The following is a 23,396-nucleotide window of genomic DNA, read 5'->3' as shown; positions in this document are numbered from 1 at the left end:
TACCCTCTCTCATTAATAGGTTTTCGTGCCAACTACATTGATTATTAGAGACTACTTACTCGCTCACCTTTGTAGAACACTTCCGCAACTCGAACTAGTGCCAGGACCTGACGAGCTGAATAATAGAACCTTCTCGAGTGTCAAGATAGGTTCGCAACAAGCTCAGGTCTGCCCATTCGGCAATCAGAAGAAAATGCTTAACCCAGCTTCATTTATTGCGCCAGAAAACTATTTCTGGCCCCCTGCACCACTGGCGGCGAGGAACTCTAAAACAAAGAATATATGGGACGTACCATCCAATGCTTAAAGAAGAGAGCATTGCTAACGCCATCGCCAAAGCAATGTCAATAAAACTAGCCGGATCTTGGAGTTCTCGATGATTCACGATCCTCAGATTACGTCGTGTGATTGTGTTTCCTTTTTTCTTTTCTAAGAAATAAAACTTGAGTTGGTAGATTGCGCTTAACCCCAGCATTTGTCCAGTTCCTTTGTCCGTGTAAAACTAAGCAGCGCAGCATTTGTGAGATGTTCCAACTAGCTCAATCTCAAGCACTTATTTTACAGTACTAAACCTCGTTAGCAATACATTTCGTCAGAAATCTTGACCTAACTCCCTTGTGCACAAAGATGCTTAGCCTAAAGAAACAAACTGGATTGCCTCACAATTAGCTAATAGTAGTCATAAAAACCTGCGTGGTGTATATTAAAAAAATGTGGACCAATCAGTGACGTGACCTTGGCGCTAAAGGCTAGTATTCTCAAACAGGACGCATTTTAACATGACATATGTTTCCATGAGAGATCCGTGGAACAGTTTACCTTAGACTCTACTGTGTTCATCCGACTACCGGGAAGATTATCTGGCCGTACTATGCACCCATTAACCATTATGCAGTCACATCTAGTCAACCTATTGAAGTAATCGTTCCTTCCGAAACCCACTGTTGAATTTAATCATCTGAATTCGCACGTTTTTTATAACATCAGCTAAGCAGAGGCCACAGTGTTAGATATCTTTTTGCCGTGGCTGAGGCTTTTGAGAAAGAACAAAAATTATGTTTCTTGTAGTTTTACGCTCGACTTTCTGCTGTATGTTTGTTTTCATTTCCCACGCTCTAACAACCCGTAAGGGCTTACAGTATTGTAAAATCAGTTAATAAAAATAAAAAAAGGCCTCCTTCTCCCAGATATTCCGACCTTAACGTAGTGAGCTAAAAATCAAGGGCCGCTATTAACTGGCAGCTGGCATGACCCGGGGCTAATTCGTCCTAAGGTTGTCTGACATTACGCGATTACATGACATGGGCGGCTTGGCAAGAGCCGCTATACTTTCTCATTTCGGGTGGGAAGGTGTGTTCAGAATCCAGCCTTCCAAGACCATTGCGTTCTTTGTCAGACTCACTGCCCCGGTCCACGCTAGCAGGCTGGGATAGCAGGAATGAGGCGGGATTATTTGTATGTATTTCGGGGAACATTTCAAATCTGATTACATACCAATAAAATGTGTGAGGTTTAAGTGAAATAGATTAAGCGATACGAAATTTGCAATGATCAGCTACGCGAAAGAAGATCCGCCAGAAACGCCTGCTAACAGGAGCCGTTAACGCAGTCGCACATACGCCTTTAAACGTGTCCCCCCTCCCCCCCAATTTTTTTTCCCCACTACATCTTCAAGATCATCCCAGAAGCAGACTTTCAATGCAGACCATTTGTTTTTTGGCTAAAGTTCTAGATTTTCTTAAGCACCCGCAATTCATAGATTGATCAATTTGAAATAAATTCAATGGTCGCCAGCAGTCCGTACGCGCCAGACCGACTCCGTCGAGCTATCGCTATTTCTACTGCGACTCTCAACCGATTTCTCGGAAAATTTTTTCCCTGCCATAGTGCGATTGATATTTAGCGTTTTATGGTAACATACACTTCCTGTGGCATACCGCTTCAGCTGTAGCAATTTCCCTGCGCCTATCTGCGGTACGGGCGGTGATGATGGACTTCGCCGCGTTCAACGCAAAGGTGGCGCCGTCTTGCTTCAATGAGTCGGCGGCACGGACCACATCTGCTCCAGGGCGAACAGTGGATGCCTTCCTATCACTGCTGCGGCGAGTGGAGGCCGGCCATCCGGTTATGGACGTCTCGGATATGTCTGCAATGCTTCTGGATAGGTATGTCCTTTCTTTCTTCAGCAAAAATCGGGGCGCCCCAGACATAGACTGACACTAAAGTAAGGAATAATAACGCAATCACTTACAATGAGATTCACTTTGGACGAAACACTGCACAAGAAACCAACATAAGTTTGTCCTGTCTTTACGGGCCGTTTGGCAGTTGTGTTTTACTGCTATATGTCGAAAATGAATGTTGATGGTATCTAACTTACGAGGTCATGTTCTTTCAAGAGCACTTTGCGGTCTTCGGCAAATGGGGATTCGATGCTCAAAAATGTACACCTTGGTTTCATTATTTGGTAGTGTCAGAGTACTGCAATTATGTATATAGCTAGCCATAATGCTTCCAACTGCTGGAGATATTTAATAAATACCTAGTTAAAGCCAGAACCATATCAATCAACAAGCACAGACATGCAACATTGAAGAATCGTTTTCTTCGAGGATAGCAATGCGAATTACCTGTTGTAATGAAGAAGCCAATAAATGCTAACAGAAATTTAAAGCACTAAGCTGAGTGTAAGAGCAAAAAGAGAGTCTGTGAGACAAATGTTTATAACAGCGGAAGTGACGATGTATCAAAGCACGAACAATACGACAGGCGCCTCGTACATCTTTTTGTGGCTTTTTGTCGCCACGTTTATAGCCAGCTAATTTGTCCTACTTTCCCTGCATTGGAAAGCGAAAAATGCCGGGATCCTAACTACACAAGGTTCCAGCACTGTTTAATAAAGACTTTAAACACTCACTGAAATATTGCATCATCAGCGATACTGTCGAAATAAAATGTTTTAAAAGCACTTCATTTAGAGGTGCTTCATAATAATGACTGCAATATTATCGGATTTCGCACCATCTTCATTCTTCAAGCTCTGCGGTCTAATCTAATGAGCATGAACATATGCAAATCTACTTCCAATGCACTAAGAATTCTTTCCCAGACAGAATGTTTGCAATGTTTTGTGGTAGAAAGTTTTTAAACATAGTTTCTGGCATTGCCATCCATATTGCACAAAGCGCCACCGAGATATATTCTCAACTACGAAACATCTCGCTTGACCTCATCGCACAAGGAGCGGACATGCATGGACATGCATACGCCGCCACAGCGCAGTTATGATGCCTGTCTGTCCAGTGTTCGATTTAATGTTTATTCGCTGCGGCGAATTGAAAAAGTATATAACCAACCAGACCTGCTATTCCTCCTGAAAATGTGCCCTTTTAACCTACTTTCGTCCATGTTCAAAACAATTGGGCCGTAAAACCATCCTCATGAGCATTCCTTTACCAACTATCTGCCGTGAGTTACTGCGAGGAAAGATATATGCAATTTAACCTTACAACTGCACTTACATTATTGAAAACTGTCGCTGCAAAACAACGCTTTAACATATTACTGCTTACAGTATCACCTGTGTTATTTTATCGCGTTCCTCGCTTTTCGCACCAGGTTCATCTGCGACTTTTTTTTTCGTTTTTGCAAAGAGGCTTCTTTTTCTTTACGATATTAGGTCATTCCTTGTCCCTGTCGGTGTCTACGTCTGCCACAGAGCTCAAGCGTTGTGCATGCTCTTCGCGCAGGTTCTCGATTGACTTTGTCGACCATCAGCGCTTGGCAACCGGAGCCGAACGATTTCTCGTCGACTCGGCTCGAGAACTGAAGGCAGCAGTTTTGGAGGCCATGCTGCGCGAAGCACAGCCAGCCCAACCATTTAACGAGGCCACCCTAAGCGACGAAGACAAGTGTACTCTTTTCGCCATGCTGTCACACGCGTTCAACAGTGGACCGTCTCCTCCAACGGCCAGCGCCGGGAAGGTGCTGCTGAAAAAGTGAGCAGCAGGTTTTTTAGCATGAAGCAGCAGAACATCTGTGAGGATATAAATGTCATTATAGAGATAGAATAAAATTTATTATTGAAATTTAGGCAGAGACTGTTAAATCGTGCTACAATCCTTACTAGCGTTTCCACTGGTTACATTTGACGTCTGCTGTACCTACACTGCCTTGATCTTGTATCAACATCGCAAGGGCTGCAATCATTGATGAAGAACAAAGGCCAAACTTCTCTCGTATTTTCTGCTGCAATACTGTCGGCCTGCGCTAAGAGACAATATACTAGAATTGAGACGAAGCGCCTCTTGAACTAAACACCTTTAAAAGTAGTCAATAAACCTCGTGTTAACGGCTGTGTGAAAATGTTGTGCACTTTTAAACCATCAGAAATAATTTTCAAGCACTAACGCCTGCTGTTGCGACGGTATTAACCCTCTATATAAAAACAAAATAAAAACAATGCAATGGAGAAAATTGGTGTCCAATATATTAAGCACCTGAGCTGCGGTTGGCGATATAAATGGGCGGAAAGAGGATTTGTATTTTATTTTTTTTTTATTTATTTATTGTTTCTCAAAGGTTCATAAAAGACATTATACGAGAGATCGCCTTACAAATTGATATTATTACAAACTTAGATAATCATCGACGGCCGATTTCAAGTGAAGGGAACTAATTTTTGTCGCCACTTCGGATGGAAGGCCAATCCAGACGTTGGCTATTCTGATAAAAAAAAAAGACTGTCGATATGTTGCAGTGCAAGATTTCACAGGGTAGACAGCATTAGGGCAGAAGTTGCAGGATATCCGATGAGCGCGCGGGATAGCGGCAACAACGTAGATAAACATAAGGTACAATCTGTAACGCAAACATAAATTTGAACAAATATATAAAGTAGGTTGAAATGTATAAACAGAAAACTTTGGTGGCACAAAAACACCACAACTTTTACAGGACCGATCTACAGCTCTTACCTGAAGTACTCGCCATAGCTGCACGCTTGTTTAACTACTTGTGGATTGCGAACATCACATTTGGTGATGACAGTGTGCAGGAACAAGGCGTTGTTGGCGTAGCTCACAATGCTACCATGAGCATCGCACTGGGACACGTCCTCAAGGGTCTGGTGGCCGGAAAGTATGCACGGCGGGACACTGTGGAGAACCTTCTACGCTCATTGAAGCCGTTCGAGGTCATGGATCAGGGCCATGCCGTGGTGGACCAAGAGTACGGACCGACCCTCGCTGGTATGCGAAGCTTACAGCACAAACACACTCTAAGCGCTCATTTGAATGCTGCCTTATAGATGTTTCATTATTAAAACTTATTTGCAGCCACCGATAGCTCCGTTAGCTGTTCTTGTACTTTAAATTTTAAAACTAGACAGAGATCGTACTTGTGCACCTTTCACTTCAGTTTAACCCACCGTTCAGTTTGACCCGCAGTGGTTACGGAACTGGACTACTGCACCCAATAATGCAGGATTGAATCCCGGCCGCGGCGACCCCTTTTCGATGGAGACTAAAGGCAAGGCGCCCGTGGGCTGTGCGCTGTCAGTGCACATTAAAAAAAATAAACACAGGTGGTCGAAATTTCCGTAGCCCTCCACTGCTGCGTCTCTTATTGTAGCCTGAGTTGATTTACTCATTTCTGCGTAATAATCGTTCAGCGTAACGAGGGGTTCCGACACGTAGCCACTGGCATTTCAGTGTGCAGTCACTCCAATGGCAACATCTATTGAGATGATGTTTCAGCTCCTACGATGATGCTGTGATCTTGCACTGAAAGCTTTCTTTCACGGATCTCTTTTATAGAAGTTGTTGAACGCATATATCTCCGCACTATTTTTAAGGCATGTATGCTTTTTCCCTCCTTCCACATGTCCACTTCAAAAGTGCATCTGGGAACAGTGTCCTCTTGGTCGAACAGCAAAATGCCGACGATAGGTGGCGGCGGTTTGTGGACCACACCGATGTGTCCTCGCGGGTTCCAAGTGGCCGACAAGGCAGCGAAGTTCACTGACGCTGAGATTCTCGGTGCTTTGGACGGTGAGAGGGAACGAATGCTTTTCTCTTATTTCTTGTTTGCGTGACAGACATATTGCAAGAATGTTCAGCCTTCTGTTAGGTAATGTGTCCTTATTGTTTCAACGCTGCACAAAGAGATTAACAATATTTATCGAAGCGTAACTGTTCTAGAAGGAGGCAGCGGGTACAAGAGCAACTGTTCCGTCATAGCTTTGGAAAAAAAGTCTGCACGGTGTGGTGCAAAATCACTTCTCAATGCTGGTTTTGCAGTCCATGACTGTTAGTATCTTTCGTGGCGAAAAAGCGAAAAAAAAATGGGATCTTGTTTGTCTTTAGTTATGATAATGTTAAGGGGTTAGGGTTTCTAAACAACGAGCTGCTGCCAAATAAGTGTTGAAGGTAGAGGCAATTGCTGGCATGAAAAAAGTACTGTATATTGAGGGCGATCGCCCTAATTTGCCTTCAGTTTTCATTGCTGATCTCACAGGAACCAAAATGAGACAACTATTCCCTATGTTACTCTCCCCCCCCCCCCTTCCACCCGCAGTCACGCGGGAGAGGTCTTAACGTTGTCTGGGGACACCGCTTAACCCATGATTCTCAATATCCCTCTGTGCAGGTTTCATCCTGGCCATGGCGATGAAGAGAATAAGCAATGAACGACCACGTCGACTGAGCCAGATCCTTGGAGGTTACTACAACATCAGGTAATGCGGAGTCCGTAAGATAGCGATATTATACGGTGTTTGGGCGTAGTATTGCCGTATTGGACACAAAAAGGATGTTACGTTGTTCGAATGTAGTGAATTCCGATTGCACTACTCAAACTTTCAGTATGGATGTAATAGATAAAATTGTACACCTAGTCAGAAGCTGCAATCGAAATTGAGCCGTCTGCGCATGCGATAGATAACACTGGGACCATGAGCTAAACAAAGCGATTCCCGGATTTAGAGTACAGTGGCGGATGTCATACGCTAAGTTCAACATTTTGTTTGGTATATTTCTAGTGACTAGTCGGTTTTTGAAGTGTATTTTTCAGCAATGGTTTATATCAGTTACCAGGGGTGTAAAACATTGCTACAGGGTGTAATTAGCAGGTCACAAAATAATTGTAACTACCCTTTACTGTTTGAATGGTGACACACATTTGAACGTGTACGTATGCTCCACTATTCATAACACGTCTGTACAAACGCAGGGGCATCCGCGAGCTGCTTCCCGAGTTCCCCGAGGGCCTATCCTTCTGCACTCGCAAACAGGCTGTCACGCGGCTCCTGTCGGCGCCGAGGCTGGAGGAACAAGTATTGCTGGTGGCTAGGCTGTACGCCCGTCTGGTCAATGAAGCCGAGCTAAAACGTAGCGCAATGAAGAATTCCCTGCTGCCGGCTCTCAAGACCTTTCACACCAAGCTAGATCGCCTTCTCAGTGAGTTAGAAATTTGTTTCTGTTTTACTACCAGGATAATATCACCAGTCTCGCGTTGCATATAAAAAAAAAAACAGAGCCAAGATTAAAACACTTCAAAAATATTGCATGTGCGTTTCAAGTTAACGTCATATCTGCCTTTTTCCTGTACTGGTCAGCTATTCTGACCGCATCAAGCTCTGCGACAAATCTCTAATGTCCTGTTTTGTTTACTGGCGGTGAAAGGGTTGTCTAGAAAGGCAGAATGCATGTTTTCTATTGCATGCGCGACACATAGCTATGATAAGGATGTGAAGTTGTGGACCAGACAAAACGGACTGCAGTTTTTGTTTTAAGATGAAAACCTTTCTAGGCTCATGGAACAAAATCCCGCGCGCGAGATTTGAGCATCGAATCTGTGCGCTTTTTTGTCACTGGTTAATTGTTCTGATGACGTCATTAAAAACTAAAAATCCTGTCTCCACCAGGTTTCATACCTCCATTCTTGGGATCAACAGCCGAGCGCTTTAACCAACTGCGCCACGCCCGGGATTGTGAAACGCTTATCATAATTCTCCTTGTCTACCCTGAGGAATATGGTAGCCAAGACAATGACGCTACAGTTAGTGATAATCACAATGATTACAGTTGCAATGGTAATGACGGTCCTTTTCTTGATAATGATAATCACAGCAAACGTGGTGCACCGCGTGCAGCAGCAACGCTCCGGCTTTGCACTTCTGCAGTGCAGATTGCACAGTTCTCTCGGAACTTTATGGTCGCGTCTTCGGCCTCTGCTTCTCCTCTTAAAAGCATTAAGTGCTCTGCTGGTCGCTAAACAAAGGTGAAGCCAGCAGCTGTGTGCGCGGCATATTTAGTGTATTCGTACGTGGTTGCGTCATAGTTCTGTTCATTCTAATGCCGATCAAAGGAAACTGTCAAGCCGTGTGTGCAACTTGAGTGATGTAGCGCTCAATATTGAGGTAAAATTGTTGCAGAAGATGACGCTGCTACCTCCTTTTAAAGCATACCTATAAAAGATCCCTTTTTTCCCCTAAATTTCGGGCGCCTTAAAACAGTTCCGTTATGGCTGTAGAATCACAATGCGTGATTCCACAGCTTGCGTGACAACTGCGATGTGAATATTTTATTCTATTCCGGCCGCTTATTTCAACTTTGTAGGAACATGTCAATTCGTTACCAAGGCCTCATTAATAACCCCTTTGAGCTCTTACAAGGTACCTACGCAAGCATCGATCGCTTGCGATTGCGAGCCAAATATACGGCTTAATATCAATTTTTTTGCTTTCTTCCTTTAATACGTGGTTAAAAAGGCGTATCTTCAGCCACTACCGACGCATTCTTCTATATTTATTTGGTTACATGCATCAAGTTAGCCATTCATTCGATTGACCATTGAACAGGCATTGTTTGTTATCACACTTTCCTCTCTGTATTTGACGCATTTCCTGCGATTAATTGATTACAGTTTACGTAACAAAATCGTACAATAAGAAAATACTGCTTAAATATTACATTTTATTTCTAGTTCAGCGGTTTGATAATTATACTATCAGTAGTACATTGCCTACTTTATAAATGTATAGTGCAGGCTCTCGATGCTGCGATTGTATACTGCTCTTTGCAGCTATGTTTTTTTTTTAAGATTAGAACATTCATATAAAAGCATTTCATGTAAAAAGCTCTTTTTTATGTTGCCTGAAGTCACAAAATGATGTAATGTGACTTGCGTGACTGCGGTTGCCCCGCGCCGCGCCTCTGTAGCTACTGGCCTCGAGATCAAGCACAGTCGCCACCTAGCGGCATAGAGGTGACCCCTACCCAGTGTGGATGCGTGTTCGCGTCGCATGCTAGCCCGCAGTGATTTACGTGAGCGCATGCGGCGTGTACAAGACGGCTTTTGCGGTTCCTGTGTGCTTTTTCTCACCAATCTGCCTCTTCAAAAAGATATGAACCCTCGCTCCATTAATAAACAAATACTTTTCCATATTGAGTATGTCACGCAGGAAAGGACGTCATCAGTCGCATTCTTCGGCGCTTAAGATTTTTGCCAAGCGGTATCTCAAATGAAGCGCTACTGTCGTTAGGCGCCGTGTCAAAGCAAGACAGGTTACTTCAAATGCTAAAAAATCGTATATTCCCGTTTCTTTTCGGAATACCGTAGTTACTGAAACATGCGACTGTAGACTGCTGCATAGCAAAATCCAGCTTGAACACGCTACTCTGTGCCTTCTGCAACCACGATAGAGTTATCCGAATACCTTCTTTCTTTCTTTTTTCTTTGTTGCGGGTAAACCTCTGTCGTGACGTCTCAGTTGTATGGCGCTCAACTGCTGATTTCGAGAACGGGGGGTTCGATCCCAGCAGTTGCGAAAGACGCTCTTCGGCGGTTAGATTTGACTGAACGTTAAACAATCCCTTGTGGTCAACGACACTGAAGCCCGCCCCTAGTTCATCCGTCATATAGCCGATCTCGAATGTTGCGTTAAACCCATATATGCATTTCTTTTCTGGTTGTTTTTCCTGTTGAAGGCTTCTGCCCATCCGTAACAGTGATAATGAGCACATTTCGCTTTAAAGAAATGGTCGAACGTTTCAGAAAACAATCTTCCCAGCCCCTGTTACACTAAATATTCCATAATGCACGTATATCAATGTATACTGGTAGCCCATTAGAATCATTAGAACCCCTTTTCGTCTGTGCTGTCTTTCGAGCAAACTGGTAGTTTCTGACAAGGAGAGTAAAATAGCTTCATACGGGCTTCCCCCCTGACGTTTAGTTCAGGAATAAATACATATTTATAGTCACATTATATGAGAATTTCTATTTCTTTCAGGATAGTTTTGTATCCGGCAACTGTTTTGGAAGTAAACGAACCGCCCCAACTCGCTGCCCAAAAATAATTACAACGATGAAGAAATCTTCAACCTTCAAAATTTCCTGCTAGAACATGATAGCGACCAAGCTCAGTTTTTACGATGTCTTCGCAGGTATACTGATTTATGGAGATTAAGCGCTAATAGTCCTAAATTTTTCCATGTGTGTCAAACTTCTGTTACATTATAAAATTTTTGTTATTGAAAAAAAAAATGATTACACTACTAATCTGCCATGTAGCGGCGGGATTTGGGTGCCTTACAAATTCGAACACAGCCTCATGGGCGGAGCGGTGTTTTAAAACAGTAGCATTGCGAAGGCTTGGACAGTTGAACACTCTTCGAGTGACGAAGTGGGATTAGCTGGCTCATGCGGCTGCCGAAATAGGATGCTATACAATTTGCGGCGTATATCTAAACAGTAGGCCACAGCCTGTACACCACATGTAGATACAAATTAATTACTCTGTAATACTCAAACGGTACTATGAGGTCGATATGAAGTGCCTTCGTTCAGTTCGGTTTGGTTTATAATTTTTAACGCCCCAAATCGGCTCAGACTGTGAGGGACACCGCAGCATAGGACTCGAAAAATTTGAGCCACTTGGAGCTCTCAAATTACGTCGACGGGCACCTTGCAATCTCCTCAGTAGAAAAGCGCTTGTTGCGGCTGTGATCAGTCGGTGCGCTTGGACTGAGCCATCGAGCACCTATAACCATTAAGCCATCGTTGCTAGGAGGTGCCTTCGTTCTGCAGTGAAATTATCCCGTATCGTGGGAAGGCAATAATGTTACAAGCCATTTCGATAGAGAGCATAAATAGCACCATTGTCCAGAATAACCGGTGTTAGTTCCGCTTATTGCGTAATTGAAGACGTCCGGAAATAGCAAGAGTCGAAAGAAATCGCCTTCCAGGACGTCCGTTTCCTGGCAGTGTTCGTAGCACGTCTTCAGAATCCATGTGCGGAAAACTTTTCCTCTCGGGGCGCCGGTAAAACGAACCCCCGCAGCATCTTTTTCCGCGTCTTCAAGCATGAGCGCAGATCCTTAGGCCTTCCATTCTGTATATATAGATGCTTCCAACAGCTTCGTCGAAACCAGCGCGCGTGATACACATGCCCATAGCTCCATGTGGTCCTTTTTTCTTCCTGCATCGCGACATGGGAGCCCGCGTCATAGCTGCTGAGGATCATTAGCGCATACGATTGACGATTGTCCGCGTCGGCTGGGCTCGAATTGCCAGTTCAGGTGTGACGAAGTAGTCAGATGTGACGCAGTTCCTACACTTGTCACTATACTGCCACCAGAATATTAATATTTTGAAATATAATGCTCCGATGCTATTAAAACAGCAGATGATATGAGCTCATGCTGGACCACAGCAAACCTGGCGTCGCAAACAAGAGCACCCAAAAATTAGTAGGTTACGCAGGATATTTTTACGCGAAGCGTGTGCAGCTCGTTTGGTGCTAAAGCCGTCGCCGTACCCGAGTTACGACTCGGGAATTGTCGGGAGGTATCGGAAGTGTTCGAAACATGGCAAAAAACATGGAGGCTTCTAGTTGATCGATGAGCGCAAGGTAATGAATGGGAACTGTGATGAGTGATTCATGGTTAATCCTCAAGCCATAACTGATTGATTAATTAGTTTCAGTAAAAAACAATATAAATATAAAAATCAACAAGAAAAATAAAATAGTAAAAATAAAAGTTGCTGAATCATTCCGTCGTAGTCCGTCGTACTGAAAGTGCTCAGTCATCACATTGAATTCCTTCATAGCTAAAAAGGAGCTGAAGCAAATGAAAGCCCGCTAGTGCGCCTACTGTTTCCGCGAAGCTTGAACGGCCTCCTAATATGCTGAAAATTGCTGAAAATTATGTTTACGTTATGAGCATTAACACTGTGATAAGTTGCATCTGCGGGGTAGAAAACACGATGCAAGTTTTCTATTGCTCGTCGTTTCATACACCGAAACTTCTGCCGTGGTTCCAACGAGACGAACTCATATTTGTTTTACTCACTCTAGTTTTCCTTTTCAATGAAATCATTTGAAACGTATCAATGCTTTTTTGTGCACGTGTAAACGACGTCCCGAAATTCCTATTTCAGCCCAACAGGAAGACAAAAACCTGTCTTAGTGCACGGTAACTCGTATTCGTGTGTGTTCTTCCTTTGATATTCGCTCATAAATGAGGCCAAAACCAGCATAACGTGTAAAATTGCTTATCTCTTCTGTTCGCTGCTTGCAAAATGCTAATTTCATTTTTCGCTTAAACCTCAGAGCCACCGAAGGAGTGCATCGAAAACCACGATGGCAGTGCCGGTACGTGCTGTTCTAGTTCGTTTGCATTTGTTTTTTCTTTATAACTTTACTAAAGTAAATCTTAAGCGTTATGATGAACAAATCTCTATGAAGTGTCATTACCCTAATATACGTTGCAAACTTCTTAAAGCCTTCATAAATATTAGAACCTAGTACTGACCAACCACACGTCACTACAAAATAATTAATGAGGAGAGCACATGTGGTAATATAAAACATTTCGTCTTGTCTTCCGGCCTAACATTCTTTTTTTTAAATACTGTTACGATCACGTTGCATCTGGCTACAACCCTCTTTCTGGTGAGGTATAGCTAATCAGTGCATTTGTAAGCCTTTTGAACGGCAGTTAGATCATAATTTAAACAATGCTAGCTGGTAGAAAGCTATTCGTTCTTTGGACTTGCCTGCTGCACACTATTTATTGCCTGTTTAGCGTTCTTTCTTTGCTTAGGATTGCATTTGCTATCAGAAATATTATTTTCTTATTATGTGGTATTTTTTTGCCGTGTAGCAACAAGATTATTTCTCTAATTCCTGATTTTCTGAGGGATTCATTTTTTCAACTTTATATCTCGCTAGTGAACATTTCGATTACTGCTTACGTGACACAGTATTCTACTCTAGTGCATTGTTCTGCAAGAATCATACTAAATAGAATAAGGATCGTACAGTTTTCTTTCTAATAAATTTATTGTTTTGCCACATTGACATTTTCCACTTCGTCAGCCACTTGTGACACGCAAACCGATGTCCTCATCCTCCTGGATCCTGTTCCGGGCAACACCATCTATGATAACTACCAAAAGAAAATTTCCAGGTAAGGCAGCGCTCTCACCGGTTTTCTACGAATTCATTCCCCGCGGACAGTAGACTCCTACTTGATGGACATAATAATTGAAATTTGGGTTTAAGGCCCCTCGTCATGACAACATTTTTTAAAGTAAGAACGTCTGCTGGTGGTTGTGTGCGGTAACGCAGTTCTTCCCGAAGGGACACTTGACACGGTACGCTGTTAGAAATATTAGACAACGGATTCCAACTGTTCAAAGTGCACTTTGTGCTTGAAATTATTTTTCAGAATTTTTATTTCAATATTCGCGAAATTTGCATGCGTCCGCATTTTACAGGTGAACTATGCACCAAAAGTACACACTTTTTACCTCGTAGAGTTTTAAGTAGTACAGGAATAAGTAGAATTGCGTCGCTTTCAAGGGGTTGGAATTTTTTGGCACAAACATTTTACTCCAAATATGAAAGTCGACAGGGAGCTCATTTCTAAAACCTTTTAACCAACATGACTTTTCGAGACCAGACGTGAAGACGTTTTCAAACACTTTGAAGGGATTTTCCTGTGTTCCAGTCAGGCAAAGCGATGTCGCTTTGGCGTGCTGTCATGTAAACAAAGTCAACATCTGCGGCGTCGTAATTCACGTAAACAGCATGAATCATTTATGCATACAAAATGAACGTGACACCACTCCTTCAATTCTCAGTGGGGGAAGCAAATTAACTAGTTTTAAAGAGTCCCTGTTCACTTTCAATATCTGAAATCGCAATGGCAACTTTATTATTCTCTGAACAGGGCTTGCCTTCAGTGCTGATGGCCTTCGATTTTGGAAGCATAATGTTGGGTCTGTGATAAAAAAAATGTTTGTTGCTTATCTTCAGATATTTAACGCCATTCTTGCCGTATATTCTATCCGTAAAAACATATCTCACATGCAATCAAAAACGGCCTCTCTAATGATTGCACTATAGCAGCCGATGTATTCTTGTGTTTTCTTTATTCAAGCTTTACTTTCAATGAGGTGCGGTGACTCCGTCTGCCCTTTATAATCTAAAGACAGGCAGGTAAACAAATGTCCTAGAGAATGGCCGTTATAACAAAGATTACTACACGTGCTGTCTTAAAACCCGTCCTTTAAGCCAAAGGAGCTGTCCTTGTGTGAAAATCACTAAACCTTAATAGGCTCAGTTTTATTGAACTGAATACGCTTGCTAAGTACCATGCTCTTTCTCAAGGTGGCAGAATGGTTTATTTCCGCTCTCTGCAGCTACATGGCCCAGAGACTGCTGAGGACAGGAGGCCGTCACACAGCGGTCAGCTTGTCCGCGGCTGCACTGAGTGAAGACGCTAGTCAGCTGGAGCTCCTCTACGACTCCCGCCGAGACACACATGCCTCACCATCATGCGCCATTGAGAACATGCCAAGAAAAGGCAATGTCAGAGTTTCATTAATCCATTTTCGAAAGTTGTGCGACCCGTAAAAGAGTCTCAAAAACACATCTTACCATAACCTCAGAATAAATCATAGAACCAGCTCCGTCACAGGGTATCAAATTTCATTTTGTTCATGACGATAATACTGATGTCTCCTAAATGGTGCCAGGGAGATTTCGTCAAAAGAGTACATTAGTGCAACGTGCTCTAACCACTGCGAACTTAAGTGCATGCTCCTAAACCACACACAACAATTTGCCCTTTATTTTCTTTCTGTTTGTTTGTTTGTTTGTTTGTTTGGTTTTTGTAGCTAACGTATCTCCTAGCTTCAGAGGTTGATACTTTTGACGGCGTTAATGCCGTCCTAAAGTGCGATAGACAAGCACAGATATGTAAACATGAGGGAACTTGCTCTTAAATATGGTGCAGTATATACCTTATCAGGATTCAGGACACAAAACGCCAGCCTGCTATATTACAAGCGTAATCATTTTTACAGAAGCTGGGGAAGAAGCTGAAGCTCATGAAAGAAAAAGATGATTCGATGTCAGGGGCTCAAAAACCAAGGAAACGATAACGTTTAAAAACCTAAACTAGCTCCACCAGTTCATAATAGGCCACAGATCAGCATTAAGCTGGTGTGCGTCCAGGTAACTTCTATATTACATCAGTTATTCTGAACGCATATAAAGCCGGTTGTAGTATTACATTAGCGAAAGACGTTGGACTTCTGTTATCGCATGCATGAGCGCTGTAGCCTAGCACGTGGACCTGGCATGAATTGTTGCACATACCCCCTTTGACTTAGTAACCAGTGCGAATACGTAAACGCCCTGTTCTGTAGATATATAATTTTGCGTCGGTTCTGAACGAAAAGTCACTAGCAGAAGTTTATGGAGGCTAGTATTAGGTGAGTGACATGGGCGGGCACTGAATCCCCGGCAGATTGCGGTATTCCAGGGCATGGCATATCCACGCTTTAGGGAGAAGATTCGAACTTTAGCAGAATCCGTGAAACTGGTGGGTGAAGCGGAAATTGAACCCAGACGTTTGAATGTTGAGTAAACGTGTTAGCCCCATACCACAGAAGCATTTTCGTTCGACATGGTTAAAATAGGGCCCAGTACGCTTGTCTGGCGGTCTTTCTCGTAACTGTCAGGTTATGACAGTATCCTAGTGATTATGCGCGAGATAACATAGGCAGACAATAAGGAATCAGTGATTAAGCCAGGACCGAATTGCACTTGCGCTTAGGGAATTCGCAAAAGGAGCCGCAGATGGACGTCATTATCAACTCTATGACGTCATACCCTTCCAGATGTAGCACATGCGCCCCATATTTTTCTCCCATGTCTAAGATACAAGGATACAACCAGCAGATAGCTCGGCGTCGACACGGCTGACGATATGTACTGTAGAGAGTTCAAGCATCCAAAGCACTGTCTTGAAACGGTGGCAGTCGCAATTCCACATGCCTTTTTGCACTGGCTGTGTGAACAACTAAGCTGCCTTTCTAAAATAATGCTTGGTATAGTGCGGCTGCACTACAGTGTTAAAAAACTGTCAGAGATCTGCTAATGAAGTACCGTAATTCCGTTCTTCAACACTACACATTCCCATCTGGCATAGTTCTCGTTAATTTACTGCTGAGTAGAGGACAGCTGGGTCCTACGTTTGTTTAATCTGCATAATACTATGTCTTTGCTTATAGGTATCTTACAGTTGTCTTTGCTTCTGTACGCAGGCTGCCAGCAGTGCACGGAGGTGGATATATGGCGGGCTGTGCACAAGACCTGGAACATGCTGAGGCCTCGAGACCGAATGGCATATCCGGCTTCGCCGTCCAAGGTGCGGAAAGACAAACGTTAGTTTGGATGCGGGCACGAACTGATGCGTAGTTCTTATGTTCGACTGACGCATACATACACAGTGACTCAGCTCCCCTTGCTTAATGGCAGGTTAGCCTCCGTTTGAAACGAAATATTATTACTCGTGTAAAGCGCTTTCCTCGAAGCATATTAGAAAAGTGCTTCGGAAGGCACGGAGTTAATGTCACAGCGCACTGAGAAGGAAGTGGAAGCGTGACACTCTAGCATTCCGTTCAATTCACGCTTCCATGCACTATTAGTTCCAAGGGCTCAGCTCTCTTTCTGCTTACTGTTGAAATAAATTGTGAAATATCCCACCACTCTGCAGTTCTATGGCGAGCTCACCGGTCAAAACTTCTATGCCCAGATTGTTCATTATTTTTTCTGGCCAATGGGGTCAATAATTGACTGGGGGTGCAGAGAGAAAACCAGCATACAGGGAAGGCTGCTAGAAGCACGTTATTCGTCAAATATGGTATATTCAATAAATCTGCAGCTTGATTGCCGTGCAACTATTTTGTGTCAGAAGGAAATTTTCGAGCACACCTGCAGCGACAAGGCCTGCATTCTACTGCACTCACTTTATCAGTCATGCTATTAGTACATCAGTTGTTTATGCCGTTTGGTTTTACGGCAACAGCTTTTTAGAAGCCGCCTTAAGATAGCTTCAGTGTGGGCCTAATAAATGGCTGGTTACCGCAGTAACCATCCGGGGAGCCTCGCTGAAAAAAACTACCCCCCCCCCCCCCCCTCTTCCAAGAGCGCAACGGCGAAACCGCAGATAGCAGCAGCAGCAGGCGACTTGGTCAAAGCGGGAGAACGGGACACCCAAGAAGTTGAGCTTAGTACAGCTGAACTGTATTATTCATTCTAAACTTTAAAAGTGCTAGAATTGGTTTGTTAGAATGGTTTGTTAGTAGCTGGTTACAGATGCTTCACTATTAAAGCTAAAGCATTTAATGCCTCATGCTGTCGTTCGCAAATGTGTCCAGATTTCGGGTAGATGCCTTATATGGGCAGACAATCACCATTGAATTGATACTTAATCAATAGCATTCGGATGATATCAGAACATGATTTAAGGCATTTTCAAAATACATTCATAACTTCTGACTAATAATAAAATAGGTAAGCAGATGCCCATAAGAACCCATGCATTTGGAAGTCCTCGTAACTGTCACTAACCATCACTTAACAGTTGAGGGGTGTTTAACTAACGCTAACCAGAAATTAACCAGTACTCAGAAATTACAAGCCAGCAATAACTATCACTAGCCAATAGTTATGGTTAGATGTTGCGAGACGTCCATAGCCGTCGCATGGGGACATCATCTGCCGTGACGTCATCATGACGTATATCCGATCATGTCTAATAACCAGAGGTGATACGACGTCACATCCGGTCATGACGCCACGATTGGTGATGACGTCACCAGGAGATTCACGCTTACACGAAGCTGATTCCGCCGGGCGTTCGATCCAGGCGTGCGTGCGGCGCCTTTCATTTCTTTCATTTGGCGCTTCCTCGAACGCCGCACCACAGAGCATATATAGAAATAGACGCGGTACAGCAAGACTCAGCAGCGTTTAAAAGTGGTTTACAGCAAAGAAAAGGCGCAGTATTTGTCACAATTGTAGTCAATCACTAACGGTCTCGCCGTCAATGCCTAAGCAGCGCGGCGGGGAAGGCTTCCGCCTTGAAGCACTGTAGTGAGCCAAAGTGCCCTTGAATTTTTTTAAGAAAAAAAGGACGGTTTCTACTCAAGCAAACAGTACCCACGTGCAAACATGCACACAGAAAAGGAGCACAACTAATGGGAATAATAAAAGCCGTAAAAGAAACTACAAATACTCAAGCCGTTGCGTATACCACATGCATCGAATACTGAACGTATATAATAGTATACGTACGTACGCATACGCATTACCCCCCTCGTAAGCACGTACCAAAAAGATACTTGCAAACCAGCTCATGATCACACTTTGTTTTAAATGCCCTCTAGTTTTCATCTTGCTTTTTTTTTTTCATCAGCTTTATACCGTGCGAATCACTTGGCATAAAAAACACACCTCTTCCTCAACCAAACTATCCTGTTACTCAGCATATTGCCTTCAGAGCACAGATAACTAAGTATTATTCTCTCTAGCTTGTCGAATCTGCCTAAATTATCATAGATTTGGAGTGTTGGTTTTAAAACGTTTGCTGCAGAAAAATATCAAGCACGTAGGCACAATTTATCTTTCGGGCATCGCATTCGCCCATAAGGCTGAACATAGGCAGAACTGATAAAGGATGTTCCGTTATTTTCTTAAATGCAAAAAGACTCTCGACCTAACTTGCTGAAACATTTGAGACCTCCAGAGGGTGCATGAAATGCATGCTTTTGAAATGCAGCAAAAAGCTTCTGTGCGTCAAGCAATGCATTTGTTCTCAACGAAAGAATGTCAGTGTCAACCATTGCTCGCAGGTGATCGTATACTTCAAGTTCAGTTCCTTCAAGGCAACCATGCACGATGTGGATACGGTTGTTCAACAGCTCCGAAAAGAACACAATGGTAAGGCTCCCCCAAGTGCCGAACAGTTATGATGGGCTCAGTTGCATATTAAACTAATGAAGCTTTCTTGTTAGTATATTAATATACCTCGAGTCCCCGTGACAGAACAAAAACCCAGCATAGCGTATACGCCTTAAAGGTTTTTCGCAGAGCCGTGTATTTGCAAACCTTCAAAGGCGCGTTATTCTTCCCGCTCGGTGTCAAAGCCTTGTCCTTCCAGAAAAGGCAAAGTGTTTGGGAAGAGAGAAAGAAGAGAAACATTGTACAGGATGGAGGATACACATTGGTTACGCGTATAAGAAGGGTTAGTCTGAGCCACGAAGCTGAACATAAGTGCGAACATGCAAGTTAATACAAACGTCCTGCACGAGCATGAAGGAAAGGTTGTTTCCTGGGGCTCTGTATATTTCCGACATATGAGCTGCTGTCATAATAGCTTTATTTACGCTTAGATAGTGCTGGAAAAGCTGGTGCATATTCGCAAATAACAACGAGAACGCAGCACAAGGAGGCTATATATGCGCAGATTCAAATCTTATGGTACAGAAGTTATACGCTGCAAGTGTGCGGCGCTCCAAGTATATTTACGTCTATGGTAAGTTTTTATAAACTTTGTTTTCAGAACTACATACGCTTTTTACTCCTGGTTTTCAATGCACCACCAATACAGTAAGAGGGCGAGGCGTGATGTTACATGAAGGCAATTTTATGTGAAAACTCGTTAATTCGCTACCTTCTTCAGGAAATCTCATTTTCTGCTTGTCTACGTTTCACGCAATAATCGAGGGAACACTTCCCATGGAATCTTGTCCGTTCCATTCCCACATGCGCTGCATTTTCTTTGTTATCGCCCGTTTGCTTTGTGTTTAGGGTGCTCGACTACTGAGCCCGTAGACGGGTTTGATCCTAATTGTGGCGGTCGTATTTCGATGGCAGCAAAATGTAAGCTCTATAAGTATATATTGAAGCACAACAGCATTCACCATTGCCATCTCTGTGCGGCGTTAAACCCTATAAACAAACAAATGCACAAAATTTTAAATTTATTCGCTACGCTTGTCTCTTTCTTTTTCCGGTACCCTAATACGGCATTTTCATTTTTCCTGTTTTGTATCATTCTAAAATCATGGCCTTTTGCTTGGATCCTATGTAGATCTTATTCTTGGTTCCAATATTAGTAATTCACCCAACGTCGCTAACTGCTGTATAATAATCTGTTCTTGGACACAATTAGATGCGGAAGAGTAGCCTCAACGAGAAGTTGATGATGGGTTTCTCTTGGCACATGTCGTTAAAACCATGGATATGCGTTAGCAGTGCCAAGTGAAGAGTTCTGTCATGTAGCACTTACTACTAACTTCATTAACATGCAGCGTGTCCCTTCGTGACTTCTGACTGCTAAGGTATTCTAGCACAGAAATTGGCATAGGAGGAAAATTACTTTCCTGCATTCGTATACAGCCATGGACTCCTTCAATTTCAGTAGTCCATTCTTTACCTATTAGTACATCCAATGCGAAACTTATACCACGTGTCTTGTGTTTAAACCAATTTACCGTAGCCAATCTCATTTAATAATGAAGAAGAGCATACTCAGCGCAAAATAGCCTTAGTAGTTGCCCTTGGAGTTGGCAACACTGTTCGCTAAGAAATACTCTATTCCCCGTACAGGGATTACTATTGGAAAAATGATCCTGCTCCTTCATACAAAGTTATTCACAAGGAAAAAAACACAAAAGTATAATGAGCGAATCCTTTTTTTCTGGGGATAAGCAAACTAAAACGCCCGTGTACTGTGCGATGTCAGCAAAAACGTCAGGTGTTCTATGCATATTCATCTAATGTCCTCGACTACGATGTCCTGCTCGGCTCTTGACCGCTTCGAGTTGTTAAACCCCTACTTTACACAATAGGGCAAAAGCTAGTTGTTATAAATGTAATCATTCTTGCGCAGCCAAGTAAATAATTTGAGGTACAACACTAGCTATGACCTTGAAACACTGGGAAAATTTTTCTCTAGTAAACCACGCATGCGCGTTTTGTAAACCTATATTCGTTTTCTGTGACTGAATCATGCCAAAGTTTTAGTTTTTACCAAAGGAACTGGCTAGACTTCTTTTGCTTGGGTTCTTTGTGCACGCCTGATTGTGCTGCTCTGCTCCCTTCGCAGATCTGAAAGTGTTCACTGTTGGACCGAGAACAGACATTCTGCGCACATTTAAGCGTGGTCCCCGGGATGCTGTCGTTGTGATTCCAAACTCCATGGATGACGCCCTGCTTAGACAGATCTCGCGGGAGCTCGCCGAAGAAGTTTGCCAAGGTTTGTCACTCTTCAGTAGAAGCTCACTTTCCTGCTCTGCGTGTATAAGACATGCCACGCAATAACGGATCAAGAGACGAAACTCATAATGGATAAAAAATTCATGACCTTGAAAAAACTGCCCATGAACCCAACTGTTTCTATTATTCATTTCAAGTGGTAAACTGTTCAGGAGTCCAATCGTAATAAACGCATACTGGCAGTAATCGATTTCGTTGAAACAGCTTCAAATAATACGATAAAACGAGAAATGATACGGCTTAGGGGAAAGGCTTACGTGTATAAGCAGCTAAGAGTGATGCGAGAGCACATGCCGTTTCTTCCTTGATCCGCCCCTGCTAACTAGAAATGAGATGAAACAATCGCAGCAATTTAGCTTTTCATGGAGCGACAAGAAGCAAGCGTATTGCAAAAGTGTACGACCTTTCATGGTTCGTGTCGAATGTATGCTCTGGGTGTCGCAAAATCGCTGCAAAAAGAAATCGTGTTACAATGTGTTACCTCACAAACTGCAAACTCGTGTTTCCGTAGCTTTTTCTCTACTGAACAGTTTTGACTGCGTTTACTCGCAGCTCCTATGCACATCATTTGCAACGAATGCAAGCGTTCCCAAGTCGCGCATGTCTCCGATGTTCTGGAAGACTTCCAGGCGCCACTCACCATCCGTCATTGGGCTCTCCACCCGGGACATTTCGCTGAAGTTCCTCAAGCACTCAATATCACCGTATGATTACCTTCTTAGATTGTCGATTTTCTCCGCAGTGGTAGCATGCTTTCACCATGTATTTTGTTCCCGTGCATATGTTTGCTACAAAAATTCAAAAATTCTCCGGCTGCGTAGAATCAATTAGAAAGGTGTGACTTTTTTTATCTCTGCCTCTGCCGCCATCTAGTCAACCGAGTTTGGCCTGCGTAGGCTCGAATTTAGCCCGGGACGCTAAGAAATTTCGTCTTTTGTAGGATCACATTGCGGAAAGAATTTAGCACCAGTTTCACCTTCACTTTCGCCTTTTGTTTCATCGCAACTTCAATTCGGCTTTCAGTTGAGTTTGCGAGAATTTAAGCTGGAGGCATTTCAAGGTTACGATATTGCTACGTTTAAAAAAATACGAAGTTTTGCAAAGGCTCCTGCAAAATATTTTCTTCCTTATGTCACATACCAAGCAGATTTTAAATCTTTTCGGCTTCCGCAGCAACAGACGAATGTTTACTGTCTGCTAAAGAGAATCCTTTCTAAAATTTGCACTGCCATTTGGGAAGCGTGGTCAAAGGTGTATTGTTTCCCCCCATGAGAGAAGCTCTCAAAACGGTGTGCTTTGGCGAAGGTCATGAAACGTATGCGGAATAATGCGCGCTTAAACCGACGTCAAACCAATGTTAGGTCCTCCTTAGCATTACTGTCAACAGTCAAACGCGCATTTTTGAGAGGGAGCAAGTTATACTTTTCATCTGCCCTCCATAGATGTCACACTTTATTCTATAATAAATATTTGCTGCGCACCATAAAATGATCGAAGGATCAGTATTTCAATCCTGCTTTAGGAATAAACTATGAAATCCTAAATGACGAACAGAAAGGCACAACAATTTCTTCAGGTCCATGAAGTATCTTTCAAAATAGCCAGACGGTGGGGAAATATTATCTCTAAACATTTTTCTCTCAGTTCGAGTCGCAGCACCTACCCATAAAAGTGTGCCTGGACCGCCTCAATACGAACGGCACCAAAATGAATTCATACAGCGACCTCTGCCAAGAAACTGGTAATAGAGGTA

The 23,396-nt window shown here is 43.1% G+C and overlaps 1 protein-coding gene across 1 annotated transcript in view; it reads left to right on the top strand.

Moving 5' to 3' along the window:
• Nucleotides 1-15,842: 15,842 nt before the first annotated feature.
• The window catches only part of LOC146199921 (uncharacterized), a 53,996-nt gene continuing 46,442 nt past the window's right edge, over nt 15,843-23,396 (top strand). The window contains exons 1-5 of the mRNA XM_084592229.1: nt 15,843-15,927; nt 16,624-16,743; nt 21,474-21,623; nt 22,196-22,347; nt 23,288-23,393. Of these exons, the coding sequence (XP_084448355.1) occupies nt 15,843-15,927; nt 16,624-16,743; nt 21,474-21,623; nt 22,196-22,347; nt 23,288-23,393 (613 nt within the window). The remainder of the gene's footprint in view (nt 15,928-16,623; nt 16,744-21,473; nt 21,624-22,195; nt 22,348-23,287; nt 23,394-23,396) is intronic.

This window comes from Amblyomma maculatum, chromosome 2 (assembly GCF_055883805.1).
Source record: "Amblyomma maculatum isolate TAMU_Amacu chromosome 2, ASM5588380v1, whole genome shotgun sequence".
Taxonomy (NCBI): Eukaryota; Metazoa; Arthropoda; class Arachnida; order Ixodida; family Ixodidae; genus Amblyomma; species Amblyomma maculatum.
This window is presented reverse-complemented; position numbering and strand designations above follow the sequence as displayed.